General features: G+C 41.8%; 1 protein-coding gene across 1 annotated transcript; it reads left to right on the forward strand.

The window, feature by feature from the left end:
• Positions 1-894: 894 nt before the first annotated feature.
• sall3a (spalt-like transcription factor 3a) lies at positions 895-17,276 on the forward strand. The gene is made up of 4 exons (XM_018683522.2): positions 895-2,454; positions 11,165-14,320; positions 14,681-15,018; positions 15,633-17,276. Exons 1-4 carry the CDS (start codon positions 2,370-2,372, stop codon positions 16,062-16,064), a joined length of 4,011 nt encoding a protein of 1,336 aa, XP_018539038.1. The 5' UTR covers positions 895-2,369; the 3' UTR covers positions 16,065-17,276.
• Positions 17,277-17,807: the final 531 nt, after the last annotated feature.

Genomic DNA, 17,807 nt, shown 5'->3' on the forward strand with positions numbered 1-17,807 from the left:
CTTCTCTCCCTCCCCCCAAGATGAAAAAAAAGCTCACGAGCTGTCATTACAGTAGAATTATTTCTAATTCAACCCGAAATTCGCAGGTTTTACGCGTTGGAACAACTGAGCAAACACGATGTCATAATATTTTCAGCATTTTTATAACATAAAACATCACAACCAATTTGAAAATATATTGTGTTTTATGACAAAATACGAGGTTTGTAATACGAAAAAAAAACTAAATAGAATACCTTTACGCTGATCATGAATTGTGTTTGTAAATGAAAATTACGCACGTTTTCCCCTCTTATTTACATGGCTCTTGGCCTCGCACATCTTAATCCTTCCAATCATTTCCCCCACCACACTGTGACCTCATGCATTCAGGCATTTTAATGCAAATAACAATCTGTAAAGGGTTAATGTGTTTATACAATGAACTGCCATCAGTGCACAACATCGTTTCTCTTTTCACCTCCTTTAATTTTGAAGGGAAAGGAAAAACAATCGTACAAAGTATTAAAATGCGTTTATATAATGTTTATATCATGTCTTAAAGAGGCCATACGTGATATAAAGTACTTTATTTATTTGGCCTATTTAATTGTCTGGTTACAGTAAATCACCGGGATGTGATTATTGTCAGTACAGGACACAATACATTTCCAGTGGTGCACTGTGCGTAAAACGTTCTTAAACTAGAAATAAAGTTGATATAAAGGTGGGATGTGGCGGGGGAGAGCCTACCGTGGAACCACAAAATCGTCGCTCTCATAAAAAAAAAAAATAAAAATACTGTGTGAGATTAATATGACAGCCTATCTCTTACAGGCGGCGACTGCTAAGAGCTGTGAGATATTATATGATGGGAGGTCAAATCTGGGTGTTCACACTGGAGTCTGAGGACGATCCATTGAACAGTAACGTGGTGGTACATCCTAGTGGCGGCTGAAAGCAATGGGCTGAACCTCTGCTTGGGGGTTAACTCACACACAGCGCAGTCCCCCCACACACACGGAGCCATGCCCAACACCGAGAGACCGACACTGCTAGCAGGCTGCCAGAAGATAACTTCAAAGTTGGCTTCGACGCGAGCCCGCGAGTAAAGCAAAGGGAACACGCGGAGTGAAGCTTCAGTTTGGGAGAAAAAAAAAAAGAAAGCAAGCGGCGTTTGAGCGTTTGGTCACCAAACATCCACTTTTTGGAGAGCGCACCGAGGCGAAGGCGCAACCGGGAGCTAAAGACACGGCGAGAGGAGAAGTTCACCGCGATCAGCGACACCGAAGCGAATTTTCTTTTACGGGACAAATGAGTTTGTGATCGCACTGACATTCCTGCTGTTGCTGAGAGGACTGAGGACTGTCGCTGATCGTGGCACCGCTTTCTCGGAAGACGCGCGTCAAAGTTTGGAGAGCGGAGCTGCGCCATTAGAAAAAAAAACACAAAAAACTGGTAACAATTTATTGCTATTGTCAAGAACTTTACCCGTCCCGTCCACTGTCTGGTCGTCGGTGTCCGTGAACCAAGTCAAACAACAGCTATACTTTTCTGGGAAGATGTCCATCAAAAGAAAACTTTAAAGCCCTGAAACACATCAGAGACTGTAAACATCGCTTCATTTGAGTCCAAGTAAGAAGGAGGTGCGTGTTCACCCTCTGCACATACACACACACAAGGGGGAAAAAAGTTACCGAGAGAGAAAGTGCGAGAACCGAGCCAGGATCTCGAGATACACTTTATGAGAAGGCGCTCTCTGAAGTTCTGAGGTAAAGTGGGATCATAAAAGGTCAAAGTGATGAAGATTACAGATACTTCGTGAAGAAACGCGGCGGTGAATCCACAGCACTTGAGAGTCAGTGCGCTTCGTGACAGGAGAGAGAGAGTGTGTGTGGGGGGGAAGAGTCTGACGTTCCCTGTTGAAGACCCCCCCGTGAGCTGGGCATAACAAGAGATTTGGTGTGTTGTGTTGTGTTGTTGGGGGAGGCTGGATAGTAAAGAGAAAAGAGACGGATAAAGTCTGAGAGTGAAGCGGCTAATTGCTCAGTCCGTCCCTCATTACCATATCCAATGCGCGTCCGCTGGACTCCAGCCAATCCTCCCCACCTTCACACGGTGCCATTAATCGCGAGGCATTATTCACTATCATAATTATTATACCGACATGCGCAATCCAACGCACAGCAACAGCAGCGGCAGCAGCAGCAGCACCACCGGCTAATTTCACATTTTTCCCTCCCCCCCCCACCTCCAACTCTCTCCGCTGCCAGACTATTTGCGAACTTTTTGTGTGTTGATTCATTCCGCTCTTCGCTGATGTATCTGCAAAACGCAGAGACATCCCGGAGCGCAAGAGCAGCAGCATCGCCCGCACTGACGCCAGCAGCATGTCCCGACGCAAGCAAGCCAAGCCGCAGCACCTCAAGTCGGACGAGGATCCCGCACTAGCCGGTGGGGTGATTTCCGAGCACGGTGAGTGGATTTGGGATCAGCTGAGGTCCCGTATCCCAGGTCTTTTCTTTCTCAAACAGACAACTTCTCTCCCCCCCCTCCTCTCTCCACAGCTCTGCCGCACACTGGTGTTGTTTCCTCACTTGACTTTGTTTTAGCAGCCGTTTTAACTCCTCTTCTTTAAGTTTGATCTCACATGAAAAGTCGTTGGGATTAATTTGGATTATTGCTGGGTCGTCGATAGGAGTATTTTTTTAATGCAATAATTTACAATAAATCCACTACGATACATTTATTAAGTTAAAAGTCTCCCCTCTGTCGACAGGGAAGTGCACGATTCTCTTTAAAGAAGTGTTTATTTTATTCCCAGAAATCAGTTAACCTGCGTTTCTAACAGCCTGCATCACATTATCCTTTATTAGCTGATAGGTGACTTTTCAGATAAATGTAAGTAATGCATATAACAATTTAACAGTTTGCACATCAGGTATTAATATTATGTGCTGGAGGCCTTTTTGAAAGGCCTGTTTCAAAATAGAATTGACTTAATGCTTTCCTATGTGTCAAATATCGGAGCTATGTTCTTAAATAAGTCTCTGAAAATCTTGACTTCGTATGTTCGTGCGCGCCAGGCGAAAATACACGCACTAAAGGAGCCACACACACAGAATTTGATAAGTTGGAAAATATTTAACATTCTCTCTTACAGCTGTAAAATTCTTAAATCTGCTGATAAAGAGGTAAATCTTGCAGGTGATGTATATTTTTCACCATTTAAATAATTAGTAACCCATGGCTTTTATTTTTAATTTTAATGTTTTGCATCAGCGTCTTTTGTCCCTCAGCGCCTCGTCTGGTTCTCCGAGGAGCAAAATGCGGATTCTGTTGCAGGTCGAAGCCTTGTTTTTTTGTTATGGAAATGGTTTTTGTTTACCCCCCGCCACCCCCACACATAAATTTAGCACACTTGATTTGTTCCCTTTTGCTCACAATGTCGACAAGATCGGTTGACAGAGCAGAGAGAGGGGAGAAAAAAAGGCTCATTCATCTTTTATTCTGTACTCAGCCCTTTCCGCAATAAAACCATCATTACAGAGCTAAAGTCAGTAAGGTGACATGCTGGAGGAATTATAGGAATAACATGACAACTGTGGGAATACTGTTTTCTTTACATTTTAGTGCAGAAATCCTGTTGTATATGTCTGTTTATTAATTTACTATTTTAAATGTAGTATTTTTTCTTTTATTCACATTAAATGTAGAAAAATCATATTTTATATATGAAGATATTCAAGATTTAGATGAAGTTATATCCTTCATTTGTGTAACTTTAACAGCCCTTAATAATAAGACTATAATTTACTTTGAATATCATTCAATCATATCAATTTTTCTCAGTGTTTCAACTGTTGTCATTTTAATTTCTCTTTTCTAAAGTTAGAAAGCTCTGTCTCTTTCTGTGTATCCACAAAGCCCAGTGTTCTCAGTAAATCACTGCTATTATTTATACCTTTCTAGCTTGGCCCATGTTGACCAACACACACACACACACACACACACCCAGCCACACTCACTCACGCACACACACACTCACACTTACTTGCACGCACACACACACACTTTGCAGGGCTTCTTTAGAGTAGAAATGCGTGATGTAATCTCTGGGGAGCAGCTCTCTTTGCATGGGGAAATGTTTTGGTGTGAGCTGGGAATCACACTGACGACTCTTGGCTCTTTTGTTCCGATTGACACTGTGGATTTTTGTCATTTCTGAGGCAATTCACACTGGAACACAAACATCGCCTCGTCTGCCTCAGTGTTTGAGATAACCTTTCTCAGATTTTGGTCAGAGATACGAATCATCCATCAGGTTGCTCTCCTGTAGGATCCTGTAGGAATGAAAAGTTAACTTCCTGCACTAAAATCTTACATTTGGATGATTCACATACATTTTCATTTAAAATTGACTTTTAAAATTTGTGAAACAAAATGTACATTAACAGCAGATCCATCAAGATGGGAATTAAGTGTTGTTTTGAAGAAATCTGTCCTAGATTTGTCTCTCCATTTTAACATCTTCCGTCATGGATAGATGTATAGTTTTAGGATAAAAACACACACGCATTGACTGTGTTATTGGTAACCTATAGTGTCCATGCCATTGTGCCTAAGACTGCAAGTGACCGTGGAATGTTCTTGCCCATCCTCGTTGGAGCACTATACTGGCTTATTTGTTTTCAGGACAAGACGTTGCAGTGAAACAATCCCAAGCCTTTGGCCATGCACAGTGAGCCTATACACACTTAAATAAACCTAATAATACCATGTCTCATCCAAAGCTACCTTTCGCGACGAGCTACAAATGTGAGACTGCAGAGATTGCAGCATGATCAGATTCTTCGGTGCCTATTGCCGTGGCGCAGCTTGTGACGACACTATTGATCGCCGGCCTTGACATATCGTTGCGTATAATGTCAGAGGAATTCAAAAGTTCCAGTCGACAGCTGCTGCTTGATATAGACTTAAAATCTATATTTGTTGGGCTGGTGGTGAGGAGAAAGTCGAGCATTCAAGTGATGTTCAGATTGTGTTCAAGGACACACACTCTGTGCCTGTAACACACTTCATGAAAATAGCCACCAACTAAGAAATATCCATTAAGTATTAGGGAGTTTGGCATAAACTTCCTCCTGTGTGTTCAGCTTTTCCTAAATCTTCAGTTTGATCTGACCTTTTTTATTTATTTTTTTTTCACTGACATCCACAGCAGTTCAGTGAGGACCTCTTTAATGGGCTCCATCTCTGTAAACATGAAAAACTAAAATCAAGTGCCAACAAGCCCGTGTCTGGCATATCATCTCCCACTCAGGCCTTCCGGACACTTGCCCCCTGGGGGCATGGGGGTTGTGTGTGTGTGTGTTTTAGAATGGGGAAAGAAGGATGGGGGGGGGGTCTGCTTAGGAGAGTGTTTATAAAGCTTGCTGACATAACCTTTGTCTAGCACCAGCCAGCCAGGTCCTGCCGCTAGATGTCAAGCTCCTTGTGCAGTTAGAACATGTGTGCCGTTGACCTTGGCAGCACAGCTTACTCGTGTCCTAGAAAGTGTGAACAGTGACGGGCTTCTCATCTCGTCTCCGCTTCCTCTGCATCCAGTGTCTTTGAAGGTGTGCATGGGGAGTGAATGGGAGGTGGCCGTGCATATTGTACATATACCCTCCTGTGCTTGCTCCTATTTAGGGGATTTTTCAAAAGGTACATTTTCATAGCAATGGACTGAGATTTCAGGAAATTAAACAAATTAAACCAAGCAAAGTTAATTTTCCCAGTATTATTGCACTGTAAAAATTAGATTAAACATCTTAGGAGATGTCTCAGGAAAGACGTGTTGGTCATGCTTTCACTGAACAGGTGGATGACTGCAGTTGTGGTTTCAGTTTTTATTTATGATGTTTCATTCACTTTGATTTAATGTCAGAATCTTTGCTGAATTTTCAAACCCAGTTAAGTAGAACCTTTTCCTTCTCTAATCACATTTAAGGCAGGAATATCTATAGTTATAAGGTGCAAAAGAAAATATAATAAAGTGAGAAAATCCCTGCTGACAGTGACAACATGGTTGTAGCCCACTTCCCCTGCAGTGGGGCTTTGTTTGGCTTTTGTTTTAATCCCCTCTCACCATTGGGTGTAGGCCTGTGGACCACCCACATAGTTGTGCCAAAGATGTCTTCAAGAAGACACTCAAATATGACTGTGTGTTAATTACTACTTCAGCACTGAAAGCACACAGGAACATGTAAGATCCTGACCGAGAGGAAGGCCTAGACAGGAGAGAGAAGGAATATTTAATTTTAGACAAAACAGCAGACTTTGGGGGGGATTTAAGAGAAGGCTAACAAGCCATCGGGAGAAGAGTAAAATTTTGTCTTTAGTGGATTTTCCTCAGATGATTTTGTTTTCGTTTGTTTTGATGATTTTAGTGCTGATTTGCTCAGGAAACAGGGACATGGATGAATAGTTTGACAGTTTGATGGTGCTTTGCTTCAAGGGGGGAAAAAATTGAATCTTTTTTTTTTTTTTTTAATTTGAAAATTAGAATCTAACCATGTCAGCTTTACAGGAAGAGAATCATCGCCAAGTAAATATACAAAATCTTTTAACTATTTGTTTTGGCCTGCTGAGGATCAGTGTCCATTAGATCCTAAAATCTCTCCCCTCATCTCAAGCCCTTTCGTAAAGCCGGAGGCAGAGAGCCATCTTGACGGGTGACACAGTCATCTGGACAGAGTGCCGTCATTGAATACTGTATTGCAAATGCTTACACAAACAAATCGTTAATGTTTTGGCTGCTCCACATCTGCAGGCAATGACAAAGGCCTCTCTGTGAGTGCAGATATGACTGTACCATTCTGCAGTGGGGCTGACCAGGCTGATGACACACACACACACACACACATGCACACACAGACACACGCACACACACAGAGAGCTGGGCTGGGGACGCTCGAGCCTCTGCAGGTCTGAGGATGCATTGGATCATTCGAGGAGATGTTTTATGTGGTTACAGCCACAGAGACAGTGCTGCCCAGGGACGGTGCAAAAACAAGAAGAACAGAAAATACCTCTTTTTTGCTTTTTTGTTTATTTAAAAATTCACACAAATAATCAATCTCTATAAGAGGTAGGGTAAAATTAGCAGCAGTAATATAATGTTTTAACTATGTCTCATTGTTCATTTTAAGACTGGTGGAAACATATGTTCCCCTTCTATGTCGTGATTGAACCTATGCTGACATAAGAAATATAATCTGAAAATGCAGCTAAAGGGAAACAAAACATAGTTAAAACATTTCTCTATTGAAACAACTTGAAATTAAGACAATTTAAAAAATAAATAACTGTGTTTCTCCTGGAGATTAGAGTGGTGGAGGTATGATAAAAGGATACAATGGAAAAAAGTAATTGGCACAAGAATTCCAACATTGTTCAGCCCAGCAGGCCTCCTTTCTTTTTGCCCTCCCCTCCCAACTTGGGCTGGACCTACAGTGATGCATCTCTCTTTAAGGGTCCTAAGCTATCCTCAGATGCTTGAGAAGAATGCATTTTAAAGGGGCAGAAGGTGGGGCGGTTCTAGCAGGGCTGTAAGTGCAGGCACTTTTTAGAGAGTAATGTTCTTAGCAGCTTGGTTTACGTAAAGGAAATTTAAAATAATACAGTTTGACGAAGAGGTTTTAAGTTAAAAACAGTTAAAATGTAAGATACAATGAGCCTTTTTAAAAATGAGATAGCAATGACTCTACCTTAACATAGAGTAAATGTTACCAGTGTCATTGTCTGTGTGTGTATTCATTAAGTGAATCTGGAAATTGTTAAGAATGGGAGAATTTGTAATTGCCCAGTGCTTCACTCAATGCCTGGCTCTGTGGCTTTCACAGAATCAGTGGAAAGCATGAATACCTCATCTGATATAATATGTCAGATTAGCGGTTTCAGTTAGCATGCCAAAGATTTCTGAGTAAGATAGCGGACACACAGATTCAATGTCTACAATCCCCCTATTGACTGCGTTCAGCTTAATATTTGCATCTGAGTAAATGAAGACTCTTAAAACAATGAAAAACGGATTAGATTTTTTTTCATCCCTTCCTTTCTTATGCTATAGGAAAATCAATACCCCCCACCCACAGGCACACACACACACACACACACACACACACACACACACTCACTCACACATACGCACATATTTTTTCACTCTCTTGCAAACACAAAACAACCACATAATGTCACCTTCACACAGCTGCACAACACGATGGCACAGCGGTGTTTCATGGTGATTTTGAATGTAGATACGGTTGTTTTAATATTATGAGCGTGAACAGTGTGTTAATATTTTCACTGGAGGCATAAAAAAACAGGTGATACACTGGTGCGGCCTGTATTGTAATATTGACTGTTATTGATTGTAGCGACGTTCAGACTGACAGAAACCACAGCATATTCCTGTATTTTTCTTATTTGGTTAAATCTTTTTGAAGTAGTGGTGTGAACATTTTTGAATCAGTGTCTATTATCTGACATGTAAAACTGAATACATTTGAAAAAATCATGATATTTTTTAGATTGTACTTACAATGAATGTTGCAACAAAACTGAAAATATCAGATGGAAAGGGTGTTTTCAAACAAAATCAGGATTTTTTTAATTAACAAAAAAACAGAATTACACAAAATCATAATTACCATATATTTTTTTAATCCAGAAAAATATAACCTCACATGATAAATTTAACAAGGTAGGCTTCTGAAAACATACACACATATGTACACTGCGAAAGCAACAGCAATAAGCGTGCATATGTGGCATTTTTTAGTTTTAGTTTTATCTCCAGAGAAAGGATCAGAATTTGTGTATGTTCTTTGTCTGTCTACATATGTCTGTGAGAAAACGTGTCAGTGTGTGTGTGCGTGTATGTGTGTGTGAGGTCAGAGGCATACAAAGGCCCCCACTTGTAATTGTATGAATGAATAAAAGAGATTGACAGTAATACCATTCTAATAACTAATCAGCTCAACACAATGCCTACTCATTTGTGTTGACCTTTCAACCCTCAATTATGGAAATGAGCCCTGCTGTCCGCTGCTGGGCTAAGGAGATTTCTAGCCTGCTGTCACGTGTCACTGATGTTTCCAGTCACTTTCTCCGTTTCACTTGTCGATTTGTGTTTTGCATTTGAATTTTTTAGTGATGGTATATAATAGAAACTTAGTAAGTGACTGATTTAAAAAAAAAATGTTCTGGTGGAAACACTGATTTTACAGATTTGTAGCTGGGAGAGATGACACTGATATTGCAGAGTAAATATAATATTAATAATATCCCAAAATTAAAATGTGTTGGATTTTACATTTTATTTTCCTTTTTTTGCTTAATCAGTTTTCACTCATTTATCCTGGCAATATACATGATGATGTAAAATAATACCTTGTTCTGTCATCCCTGCCCTCAGTGAGGATGAGAACACGGAGCCTGTCCAAAGCCTCTCTGTTGATAATTAATTAAGTTATAGACACCAGACCTTGATAGCTCATGCCCCCTTTGGAGGAGTGATGAATTTCTTTACTAATGAGTCACTGTAATTGGCACAAATGCTTCATGTCTGCTTCACCATGGCTTGCTCCATTTTAACCTTTGAAATGAGCGTAGGCACTGTATGAATCTCATGATTACTCACTTACAAAGCACAGTGAGGCCCTTAATGTTGAGTAAACAGGCAGTGTGTAATGTGTGAGAGTTTTCAGGGAGTATTTTAGAGGTAATGTAGCTTTTGCGCAGTGTTTTTATTTCTTACAATCAGAGCTCAGGCTGGTCAAAGTTACACTCCTATGTTTAGTGGTAGCAAATTTGCATAAATGTAAACAATGTTTTCTTCACTTTACTCAAGAAATATAATAGCAGCTTTTTTAGAGTGACGGTCTTTTCACAAAATAAATCACTTTTATTTGAAATAAATGCCTCGGAAATTGTCCCAACATTTTTTATAGTGTGAAGTGTGTATAAAATTGTTAGATTTGTGGTTAAACAGTTATATCACTAGATATATGCAGGGTCTTTTGAGTGTAAACTGAACAGGACACTGTAAAATAAAGTATGTGCAGAATGGTGTGGCGGTGATTGAGCACACTTCCTACACATAATGAACAACACACACACACACACCCATGGAGTATAACTGTGCTTGAACACAAAAAATAAACATACAAGGGAGGCCATTTTTACATGGTTTTGATCAGGTGTGAATTAGGTCCATGTTCAGAGCTTGCATCTGCTTGTTTGACTCTTGATGGTTGCATGTGGAAAAGGAAGTGGCTTCCTACAACTGTGATTAAACATGTGTAACTAATCAGAGACTTTGCTGCCATGGCACTAGCATGTAATTTGTTGAGTCTTATTTCAGAGAGCATGAGAGAGAGGGAGAGAAAGAGGGAGAGTAACACTATGAATTTCTCAGCTTGAAGGGAAGGTTCTGTATTTCAAAATATTTCAAAGTGGGCACAATTTTAAATCACAGATATTGGTTGTACACAATTTAAACTTAGTCTTATTCACTTTGCATGAAACACGGGCTATAGATCGAACACATGTCTGCACTTATTTTTGACAACACATTTCCCCTGACGTCATAACAAAAGAGTTTTCCAGTGTAGAGTCTTGCTTAGGTTTAGGGCCAAAGTATTACCTTTGCAATGCTAAATGAAAAGGCCCAGGCATTTGAAATTCAGGTGGAAATGACTGGGCTTGATAGCAAAGGGGAATCCTAATGGGGCCATCAAAGTCCTGATTTGTACCCAACAGATGAGGCAGCTGTGAATTGTATGAAATATTGGAAATCAATAGGTTGTATGGAATTTCATTAAGCAGCAGTATCCACAATTGATAGGCCCTCATAATTTGATGGATTGCACAAAGAAAATTATTAGCTGGCTCTATGGAGAGGGTGCGAACGCACAAACCTGGGTCTTGAGAATTGGTGAACTAGGGCAATTTGTTCAGAGCAAAAAAATAAAAAGAATATTGATTTTGGTTATGTTAAAAGAGAGAAAAAAAATCAAAGGTTAAATCTTTGCAGCACTGCACTGCAAAATATGTGTGGATTCTTTATTGATTATTTATTCATTAATTCTTCTTTTTTTTCCCTCCTCCCTCCTTTCCCATCCCCTCCCCTCCCCTGTAGCACGAGGTGATGTGCTGGATGATGCCGACAGTGGGAATGAGAGCCGCAGCGGCAGTGAGGAGACCCATGTATGTGAGAAGTGTTGTGCTGAGTTCTTCAAGTGGTCAGACTTCTGTGAACATTTAAAGAGCTGCACCAAGAACCCCCTGGTGCTCATAGTGAATGACAATGAGGACACACCTAACCCCTCCCAGGAATATCCAACAGAGCCCTCCCCTGTACCCAGCTGCCCCAGTGAGCAGGCTGACAGCGAGGACCCCAGGGAGGGCGACCACAGTCCTGCTGGTGAGGGGGATGACGTCCCAGAGACAGCAACCTTAAATGGGGTCAATGTCCTAGAAAAGGAGGACGAGCAGATGGAGCTGGAGCTTTCCCCTGAAAAAACTATGGATCCTGAAGAGAGAGATGTGACATCCCCTGAGCCAGACGGCTCCCTACCTCAGCTCAATGATGTCGTCCCCTCCACTGTTACAAACTACACCATGCCAAGCACCAATGTTACCTTGGAGACTCTGCATGGCACCCGGGTTGCAGTTGCCCAATTTTCACAAAGTGTAAGGGCAGCAGCGGGCAGTGGGGTCTCCACTATGGCTATTCCCATGATCCTGGATCAGCTGATGGCCCTTCAGCAGCAGCAGATACACCAGCTGCAGCTGATAGAACAAATACGCAGTCAGGTGGCTCTGATGAACAGACAGTCTGCCACACAGCCTGCTCTCAGTCACCATCACAGCAATGCTGTTGGAAACCAGGGACCTGTATCCTCCTGTGTCCCCCCTGTTGCTAGTCAGCTTCAGCTTCACAACTTCATCACCCCTCCTGTCCATCAGCTGCCTGTTAGGTTGCCGGCCACTCTCAATAGTCAAGGCCCTTCACCCCTGACCTCAGCAATAGAGGGCCCTCTCTCTCAAACACCACAAAGTGGCAGTCAGCAGTCTAACTCTTCAATCCCTAACACATCCTCAAATAATTCGGCGTTTCCCCAGCCCAGTGGTACTGGCTTGTCATCTCTAATTCCCCCTTGCTCATCCTCAGTCACAAACAACAACATTAGCACTAGTAGTAGTGTAACAGGAGGTGGTGGCATTAGCAGCAGTTCGGCTCTTCCCAGGAACTCCACCACCCCTCCCTCACTCAGCCACAGTAGCCTCCTGAGCTCTGCCTCCAGTCTACCACTGATACCTCACAGCTCGTCCAGCAGTGTTATCTTCCCCAACCCCCTGGCCAGCATAGCAGCCACAGCCAATGCGCTCGACCCCCTCTCTGCTCTAATGAAGCACCGCAAGGGGAAGCCCCCAAATGTGTCTGTGTTTGACACTAAGCCCAGCTCCGAGGACCCCTTCTTCAAGCATAAGTGTCGGTTCTGCGCCAAGGTGTTTGGCAGTGACAGCGCCCTACAGATCCACCTGCGTTCCCACACTGGAGAAAGGCCCTACAAATGCAACATATGTGGCAACCGCTTCTCCACCAAGGGGAATCTGAAAGTTCATTTCCAGAGACACAAAGAGAAATACCCACATATTCAGATGAACCCTTACCCTGTGCCAGAGTACCTGGACAATGTTCCCACAAGCTCAGGCATCCCATATGGCATGTCTTTGCCCCCAGAAAAGCCTGTAACCACATGGCTAGACAGCAAACCTGTCCTCCCCACTGTTCCCACCTCAGTCGGGCTCCAGCTGCCTCCCACGCTGCCGAGTATGATGGGAGGTTTTGGTGAATCCCCAAGTCTCACACCGCTCAATAGGTCCCCTCAGAGGCCATCTCCACCTTCAAGCGAGTGTGCATCTTTGTCCCCTAATATTGTCACCGACTCTGGCATGACCACTACTTCACCCTCCCCAAAGCCCAGCCTAGGGAGTGACGCACCTCCTCTCTTGAAACCTGAAGGTGTTCTCTTGCCTGCAAGCTGCTCCACTAGGCCAGGAGAGAATACCACCACCACAACTACAGTAACTCAAGTGGTCCTTTCCACTACTGTCACCTCCACCACATCATCCAGCAGTGGCCAGGTCACTGACCCCATCACTAGCCCCAACTCTGTTTCTAACCCTGTCTCCCATCCTGTCCTTCCCATGCTCTCAGACCAGTTTAAGGCCAAGTTTCCCTTTGGTGGCCTACTAGACTCTATGCAAACCTCAGAGACATCAAAGTTGCAGCAGCTTGTTGAAAATATTGACAAGAAGATGACTGACCCAAACCAGTGCGTCATCTGTCATCGTGTTCTGAGCTGCCAGAGTGCTCTCAAGATGCACTACCGTATCCACACTGGGGAGAGGCCTTTCAAATGCAAGATATGTGGGCGGGCATTCACCACCAAGGGGAACCTGAAAACACACTTTGGTGTCCATAGGTCCAAACCCCCTCTTCGGGTCCAACACTCCTGCCCTATATGTCAGAAAAAGTTCACCAATGCCGTTGTGCTTCAGCAGCACATCCGTATGCATATGGGAGGGCAGATCCCCAACACTCCGGTCCCTGAAAGCCTGCAGGAGATGGACACTGACCTCTCCTTTGACGAGAAGAGCTTAGATGCAATGAGTAATTATGATGATGACCTTCTGGATGAAATGGAGCAGGCTATTGATGACGAAGCTGACTTGAAAGAGGGAGAGGTGGACCCATCTAAACCTTATTCACCTGGGAGCTCCCCACCAACTTCCATCATCTCCAGCATTGCTGCAATGGAGAACCAGATGAAGATGATTGACTCCACTGCCAACATGACCCGTTCATTTGGTCAGAAGCCCACGCAGAACGGCAGCAGCTTTGGAGGAGAGACTGATTGCTTTACCACCGATTCCCTGTCTGCAGTGGGGGATGCTGAAGGTCAAAGCTTGGGGAGTCCTGCTTTGTCTGAGTCCTCTGGCTCTATGCAGCATTTGTCCCCAGCTCACAGCCACTCTGAGAGCCAGCGATCCAAGTCCCCAGCTACACTCAACAATAATAACAACAGCAGTGCCATGACAGCAGAGGAGGGCCAGGAGAACAATGCAGCTGGCTTGGCAACAGTGAAGTCGGAAAAATCAGAGACCCCATCTCCGCTTTCTGCTACTGAAGGCACTGGGGCCCTTGACCTGACTGCCACTCAACATGGCAGGCACTTTATCAAGGAGGAGAGCCACTTCAACATGCTGTTTCTAAATAGGGATCGAGGTTTGTGTGTAAAATCAACTAAAACTTAATACATCAGATAAAGTGAATTAAATGTCTATATAGATTTAATGTGGTAGTTAGTAGTAAAAAATAATGTACTCAGCATGATATGCTCAGCAGGACAATATCTACCCAATATAATGTTAAACACTAATACACATGAATAAAAATAATGACATGATAAGATATGCTTCATTGTTATTATTATAAGTTTTATCAGTCTAATTAATGCTGTTGGCTTCAGCAAGTAAGTGTAATTTGTACAGTTTCAAGTTTGACTAATTCAAGCAGCTACTTTACAGTCTCCCTGTCTGCAAAATCACCCCTTGTATTCTAAAATTTATCTCTCTTCTTTTTCAGGGCTGAACACTCCTAATTTGGCCAGCACTGCATCAAACATGATCAAAATGGAAATGAATGGACATGGCAAGTCAGTGTCTCTGAGCGACAACTCTCACTTGCCTGTGGGCATCCAGGTTCCTGCTGCAACACCCCAGACCACCATGAGCCCCAGCATCAACCCCATGTTGGCTCCCCCACCTCCTCGACGCACTCCAAAGCAGCACAACTGCCACTCATGTGGGAAGAATTTTTCTTCAGCCAGTGCTCTGCAAATCCATGAGCGTACACACACTGGGGAAAAACCATTCGCTTGCTCCATTTGTGGAAGGGCTTTCACCACAAAGGGCAATCTGAAGGTATGAGACAGTTTAATATAGTATCAAGTTAGAATTTTGCGTGAATGAGGTTGTATCACTCTGGGATTCATTCTAGCTAAAGACGTTTGGAGTTGTGCATGCCCCCTGCCCCCTTCCCACCACTTTTCTTGTCTCTCCTTTCTGTTTGCTCAATAAAGCAGGAATTTTGGATTTATATCACCAGCATTAGTTTAAAGTCAGTAAATTTTAGATCATAAGTACCAGATATAATCATATATATATATATATATATATACACACACACAAAATTATATACATATATATATATATATATATATATATATATATATATATATATATATATATATAAAATTTTGTTTCTTATGAAATGTTTCTTTACATTATTTAAATGTGTCAACGGCACATGACAGAAATGCAGTTGCAAAACTTCACAACAATCTCCAAAGGGAATTTTAAAATAAAATTTTCATGTACCACAAAACCATTCCAAAAATGCATGCCTGTTTGTTTTTACATTCAGTTTTGGCCTTTTTCCTTCCATTCCCATGCATAAAATGTTTGTTTGGATGTAGTATTTGTGACTTACAGTGACACTTGCATGATGTTTCTTTTTATTTTCTTGCTAATTTTAGGTTCACATGGGAACACACATGTGGAACAACGCCCCAGCCCGAAGGGGTCGGCGACTATCCGTAGAGAATCCCATGGCCCTGCTGGGCGGGGATGCCATGAAGTTCAGCGAGATGTTCCAGAAGGATCTCGCAGCTCGGGCCATGAACGTCGATCCGGGCTTTTGGAACCAGTACGCAGCCGCCATCACCAATGGGCTGGCCATGAAAAACAATGAAATCTCTGTGATCCAGAACGGAGGCATCACCCAACTGCCCGTCAGTCTCGGTGGCGCAGGAATCACTTCATTGGGAGCCATGCCTGGAGGAATGGACCGTGTTCACACAGGCAGCAGCCCTCCCATGACTGGTATGGAAAAGGCTGGTCTGGAGGTCGGGGCCAGCCGCCCCTTCTCCAGATTTATGGAGGAGAACAAAGAGATCGGGATCAATTAAAGAGACTTTTCTGTATTATTCCGAGGTAGGCATTTGGCAAAGACTCAGAGTCTGACGACAAGGAAAGAAACTGCTGATCCAGTCTGAACTCATGCGTATTATATTATGTACAGATTAAATATTTTTTGTTTGGTTTTGGAAATATAGTATTTAGTATTGATTAGAGGTCTTTGCCTTTCACTCATTCCGTCCTCACTTGATATTTCGCCTATACGAAGAATACTTTGTCTCTTGTTTGAGAATATGTCGTCTTGCAAGATTTGCATGGTACTTATTGGTTTCTATCAGTATGTTTGACTGCTTTTATGAATTTCTTTGAAAACCAGGATCCTGCCTCATTTATGATGGGCAAGCATCTTATCTGGACAGGACTAAACCAGAAAAGAACATGGGTTTGTTTAAAGACAGTCTTGCCTTTGCCTGGGAACTTTGTTTATGATTGCCCATGGATAGACTGAAGAAAAGACTGAAGTATAGTGTTTCTGTGCTCGCCTGATTTTTTTTTTTTTCATGAACTAGAAAACTTGAAAAAAATAATGTTTGAACTATTTTAATCTTTACATTTAGTCTCCCAGCATTGTCTTATAATATTGTCCTGTGTCTTTAGTATTTATGATATTGACAAAAAAGCGGGTATACAAAAATATATTTAATGGCCCAAGCATTTTATTGATCCATTTTTTTTCTAAACTGCAGGCTTCACTGATGAATATCTCTTTCAATAAAGACAATATGTCATTTGAGTTGAACAACAGAGAAAAATGGTAGGTTTTATTTGGATATCTGTTGAGGCTATGTGTATCTCGTTACATGGTAAAGAGGCTAGAGATATCCGAAGCTGCTATGAACACAACCCTGCTTTTAACCTTTGTAAAAAGAAAAAAGAAGTGATCCTTTTGAAGAAATATCTATGTATAGAAATACAGACAAATCTAAAACAGGTATGCATATTTTGTATCACATAAAAATAGACATCATGAGTTGAGAGTATTTGTCATGTTTGTGAATGCACTTTTTAAAAACAAGACGTTTTGTCTGTGAGTTACCGTTAACCTTTTGACTGAGCTATCTATCACGTGCTGTTTTCATTGTTTTCAGCGTACCACTCCTACAATTTGCAGAGTCGGTTCTCTGTTATTGCATCTGTGCTACTCGTCAGAGTGCAAACTCATCACTCAATCAAAACCTTCTTAAATAAAAAAAAAGAGAACAGGTGTGTGTTTGAATGGTTTCCTTATCTGCATCACGTTCCCCTTTCTTTGTTACCCTTTTATTTCCATAAATTAAAATTGAAATACCAGATGCATATGATCACAAATGACTAAGTAAGTATATTATCATTATTATTGCTATTCAAATTTTTACAATTTATCTTATTTATTAAATGTAACATTTAATATTTTGAATCTGAAAAGATTAAAGCAGAAGAAAAGATCCAGGGAACATACAGCACATCGCTTTGTGTTGTAGGCCTGACTGACCATCAAAATGTGTAACTGATTTGGAAATCTCAAAAGTGAAATTTGTATTTTTATGTTAAATATTTTTAAAACATTCCTACTTACATTTACAACTTTTGAATTTGACATTTCACTGTTAATACGGTAGACCAATGGTATTAGTGATTAGTAGTATTACCAGTTGCCTTTCAAAATGAACTGGTTTTGCTTAATCCAAAATTAGTTACCATATATTTTCAGAGAAGAAATATGCCTTCTCTTTTGGGACACACTTTTATTTTTA

This window comes from Lates calcarifer, linkage group LG15 (genome assembly GCF_001640805.2).
Source record: "Lates calcarifer isolate ASB-BC8 linkage group LG15, TLL_Latcal_v3, whole genome shotgun sequence".
NCBI lineage: Eukaryota > Metazoa > Chordata > Actinopteri > Centropomidae > Lates > Lates calcarifer.